Genomic DNA, 5,043 nt, shown 5'->3' on the forward strand with positions numbered 1-5,043 from the left:
TTTTTGAATGAGTTGGACACATTTTGAATTTCATAGGTTTTGGCCTGAGCAAATCTACTAATTACAACCTCGTTTCTATAGAACTGCAAACAGTTTGTCGAGTGGAACGCTGGCTGTTCACAAACTGGGAATTGCCTATATTCTTCTGAGAGCTACCTGTTCCTACTTGAGGGAGGCCTCAAGTGACAGGTGCTCGGCTCTTCTGTTGCCTCTAAGCTTAATGTTTTATTAAGCCTAGAGGTGGGTTAAACCGCTGTGTTTTAAATAAACCCGTTAAGCTTTTCAACCTGCCCCATCAAGCTATCCCATAACTTCTCACTGTATTATTATTTGCTTTGAGATTGCCCTGTAAAAGGCAAGGTGGCTGCGCTAGGGACCGGGTGAGGCAGGCGGGTTCTTTCAGTGGCCCGGGCCTCACGAAGCGCCCTGGCAGAGCCTGGGATACACTTTTCCCCCACTCCGCAAGGCCGAAAAGGGCTGAGCAGCAGAGCGCTCCCCGGGGGCATTGTGTGTGAGTTGGCCTGGCGATCCCAGGCCCAGGGGGCAGCTCCACCCGAGAAGACTAGACACGCCTCAGACCGGGCAAACTCCCGGCCTCCTCTGGCCTCAAGCCAGCAGCCGCCGCCCGCCGCCTCCTTTCCTCCTCCGCAGTTGCCCTGGCCGCCCCGCCGGGCCCCGAACTCGCCGGCGCCTGAGAGCACGGCCCCTCGGCCCACGGCGCTGGCAGCGCGGCTGGGACGGGACCGATGTGGCGCATGCGTGGAGGCGCCACTAGGCGCGGGAGCTGTGGCGGCGGGGAAGGCGGCGGGGAAGGCGGCGGGGACAGCCGCGGGCAAGGCCGCCCAGGCCGCGTTCGTGGGGGTGGCGGCAGCGGCGGCGGCGTGGGCTGGCGAGGCCGTGCGGGCGGCGCCCGACAGCAGCTGGAGGAGCGGTTCGCCGACTTGGCGGCGAGCCATCTGGAGGCCATCTGCGCGCGGGACGAGCGGGACCGGCAGAACGCGAGGCTGCGCGAGGAGAACGCCCGGCTGCGGCTGGAGAACCGGCGGCTGAAGCGCGAGAACCGCAGCCTCTTTCGTCAGGCCTTGCGGTTCCCTGGCGAGGGCAGCGACGGGGCGTCCGCGGACTCGGCGAGGGCGACCCCGGTCCCGGAGGAGGCCAGCATGAACCGGAGGGCGAGGGGCTGCGGCCCGGAGGACGAGCCGGGGAGCCCCAGGGCCCTTAGAGCCCGGCTTGAGAAGCTGGAAGCCATGTACCGCCGGGCCTTGCTGCAGCTGCACCTCGAACAGAGGGGGCCGCGACCGCGTGGGGACAAGGAGGAGCCCTCTCTGGGCAGCGACTCTGGCCTCCGAGTCCCAGAGCCAGAGCCCTCCGAGCCCTGGCCATAGCCCGAGGCCGCAGCCTGGATAGGCGGGGACTCGCGCAGGCTCCTCCTTCTCCGTTCAGTGCTGCCCCCACCTGGCGCGCTCCTGAGCCGCGCCCTCCCGCCTCCGGCCTGGCCCTGACACTTCCGGGGGGGCGAGCTTTCTGCCCGCAGAGGTTGGGAAGGGCGTGGGGCTGTCTGAGTCCCGCCTTGTACACCTGTCTCTGGCGCCTGCTAGTTTCGGTGGAGAGAGACCTAGCACCGGAGGGGCGGGCTTTAAAACAGCGTGAAGTGGGTGGCAGTCGACCCTTCCTAATGCCTGAACTTTTCTGGGTGTTGCGAGGACCTGTGGTATTTTTTCCTCTGTTTTGGTTCTTCCAGGGATGATGGTACATTTTGATTTGGCTGGGTTTGTTTTTCATCGTCTCCTAAAGCCTCCAGCTAGTCTCTGTCATGTGGCCAACATTTTAAGTGTTTGGTTTGTTTTTATAAGTCGGTGTTACTTTGGAATCCTGTGAAGTATCACCCTTTAATGCACAAGGTGATGTTTATAATTTAGAAACTCATGTCTGCCCTGGTTCTAGTCCTTATACATCTAATATATACTGATTTGTTAATCCCACTCCCCCTTCATCCCCCTGCCCTGGGAAATTTTAAACTATCTTCCTATAAGTAATCCTTCGAATTGATAAATAAATTTGGTGCACGGAAACTAACCTAAAGCTATCCCACGACTGTTATTGAGTGTGTTAAGAGTTTACATGTTTCCTTAATATCTGAACTTGATTATCCTTTGTAAGCTATCATTCTCTTTCCACTTTATGTAACAATGATTTTTTAAAATAATCAAAAAAGTTAGATAATCTAAACATTATTTTGTAATTTATGCACGTTTTAGACTTGACAGAATACAGCACACAGCTATTTTGCCTAATACTGCTAATGTTTAAAAATTTTTAAGAAATTATGAATTATATGTGCATCAAAAGCCCCAAAACAACATGATTTAAGTCTCAGTTGTAATTGCAATTCCAAAACAATGAGATTAATCTTAACAAATATTCTAAGATCAGTTGATTGTACTTTGTCAGTGAATAACATTTTTGCCTATTAATGAAGAGGGTGACATTGTACCTGGTAGAAATCATACGTATAAAAGAGTGTTTAAGTGGTGGAAAACATTTCAGTTTAAGAAGAAAAAAAGTTTTTGTTACACTTAGAAAAAAATCATAAATTAGAGTTTTTGTTTTATTTTTGGCATACTCCAAAAGTTTCATATCCTATTTTATGAAACAAGTTGCCAAGGAAAATAGTTTCGAGATTTTTCTAATCCTGGGTATTAAAGACACTTTGTACGTTTCACTTAAAGATAGTTGATAGTTGTGAACATTAAGATCTTCCTCTATGACCAAGAAATATTAGAAGAAACTTGGTGAGAATAAGTAGGTATGTGAAAAGTATTTCTATCTTTCTAATAGGGAAAGAATTAAAACATTTTTAGGAGGCACTAAGAATTGAAGAATGGGCAAAAAGCAGATTGTCCCTATTCCTACTTTGGGTGTAAATTAGTTAATCTCTCTATGCCTTAGTTTTCCCACCTTTAAAAATTTCTCACCATTAAATTTTTATAACTACTTCAAAATGTTATAAGAATTTTATTGAAATGCTATATGCAGAATGCCTGCTTCAGAATAAGGGCTGTGTCAATTTAAAATCTAAAATGTGCAAAAAGTAAATGTTTCACTTTCCTTCTGTATTTTGCTCCCATATGAATTTATGGGTTTTAGCAGGTACGTAGATTTCGAATGCACTGATATTTTTTCTCCTTTTAAGCAAATAGGAGTTAAAGGTCTTATTAATAAGGAAATAATATAAAAAATTAAAAATAATTCCCAATTGTGTCAATTGGCAATTCAAGAACTAAGTAAAATATTCAGTTTGCTGCTGCTGCTGCTGCTGCTAAGTCGCTTCAGTCGTGTCCGACTCTGTGCGACCCCATAGACGGCAGCCCATCAGGCTCCGCCGTCCCTGGGATTCTCCAGGCAAGAACACTGGAGTGGGTTGCCATTTCCTTCTCCAGTGCATGAAAGGGAAAAGTGAAAGTGAAGTCGCTCGGTCGTGTCCGACTCTTAGCGACCCCATGGACTGTAGCCTACCAGGCTCCTCCATCCATGGGATTTTCCAGGCAAGAGTACTGGAGTGGGGTGCCATTGCCTTCTCCGAAATATTCAGTTTACCTAGTTTTAAACACCTTTTGTATTAAAATAATGTACAATGTAAATATGAAAAAGTTTTTGTAAAATACTGAGGTACACAAACTAACGAAGTTTTTTGAGCATAATTCCTGAAAGGCGTTAAAAATTCTGAAACCCACATGCCCCATAACATGAGTTAGGCTAATATATATTTCAACTTTTGAATTTCCCCTCTGTTAACTGATAAGGCATCATGTAGTTCATAAAAGATGTTTTATTATATCAAAATAAGTACTGGTTTAAGAAACGGATAAAGTTGATTTTAGAAAAGTTTTATCTGAGTTCTAGTTTGAGCTAAAATAACCTAAAACTGCAGATTATCTTACCTTGTTACAGTGACACTTTATTGTCGTAACTTCAGATTTGTTGTGCAATGAAAAGAAGGCTTATAATTTATAGAAACAAGCAACAAAAATATGTCATATTAACAAGCAAATTCAATGAAGAGCATTTTTTAATCAGAAATTTTTATTGATACTACTCACAAATATATGCTATCTTTATGTTTTTATCTATAAAAATTAGGGTGTAAATCAAAGTAATATAAAGTATTTTGTAGATCATAGACCAAGGTATCTTTGCTAACCTTCTTCAACATTATGAATATTTGAAAAATACTTGAAAATATCTTTTGTTATTTAAATAGCCTTAGACATAGATTTGCCAATTGATGAGTGTTACCATGATTAAGCTAATACCAAATTATTCATTAAATCATTAATATTCTAAATTATTAGCAGAATGATTTTATCTTCAATGCCAAAATAGCATTTTCTGTTTTGATTAAAGGAACAGATTTTCACTGAGAATTTGTCATAAAATCTACATGAGTGAATGATAAAATTTATTAGTATTTCTGTTCAGTGATTAAGTGAGCAATTATAAATTCTAGCTTTTCTACTATAAACCTGCTTTCCTGATACATATTTTATGTATCTGATATAGACAGTAAATAAATATATTTATGCAATGGAAATAAGAACCAAGAAAAACATGTAGATAATATCTACATCTGACTTTATGAGGTTATTCTGCTCAAATTTCATGCTAACATTAGCATCTCTTAAAGATCAGAATTAAACTATGTTGTGTGTAATAAATAGGGGATTTTGCTTATTTAAAAATTCATATTCAGAATCTATTAATGCTTATGAGTATATTGTTGGCATTATTCATGTTAATTTATTAAATCCAAGTTCTCAAATACCTGTCCAACTTTAGAGAAAAATTGAGAAAGGGCATTAGTGAGTTTGTTGGTGCTTAAACATTCTTGTCTGAGTGGTATGCATTCTACTCTAAAAATTGAATTCTTAGAGAAATTGAACAACAATCTACCAGAGTCGGACACAACTGAAGCGACTTAGCAGCAGCAGCAGCTACCTGATATTTCATACATGGGACTGATAAAAGTCTTCCTTGGCCTTTCAT

General features: G+C 43.3%; 1 protein-coding gene across 1 annotated transcript; it reads left to right on the forward strand.

Annotated features, from left to right (window-relative positions):
- The first annotated feature begins 623 nt into the window (after window positions 1–623).
- Window positions 624–2,076, forward strand: TUSC1 (tumor suppressor candidate 1). Its single transcript, XM_081498133.1, has one exon. It carries the CDS (start codon window positions 747–749, stop codon window positions 1,383–1,385), a length of 639 nt encoding a protein of 212 aa, XP_081354259.1. The 5' UTR covers window positions 624–746; the 3' UTR covers window positions 1,386–2,076.
- Window positions 2,077–5,043: the final 2,967 nt, after the last annotated feature.

Source organism: Giraffa tippelskirchi, chromosome 1, assembly GCF_054371585.1.
Source record: "Giraffa tippelskirchi isolate mGirTip1 chromosome 1, T2T-mGirTip1v1.2.pri, whole genome shotgun sequence".
Classification (NCBI taxonomy): domain Eukaryota; kingdom Metazoa; phylum Chordata; class Mammalia; order Artiodactyla; family Giraffidae; genus Giraffa; species Giraffa tippelskirchi.

Coding starts and splice junctions, on each gene's coding strand:
- TUSC1 (XM_081498133.1), top strand. CDS start 747: ATGTGGCGCATGCGTGGAGGCGCCACTAGGCGCGGGAGCTGTGGCGGC.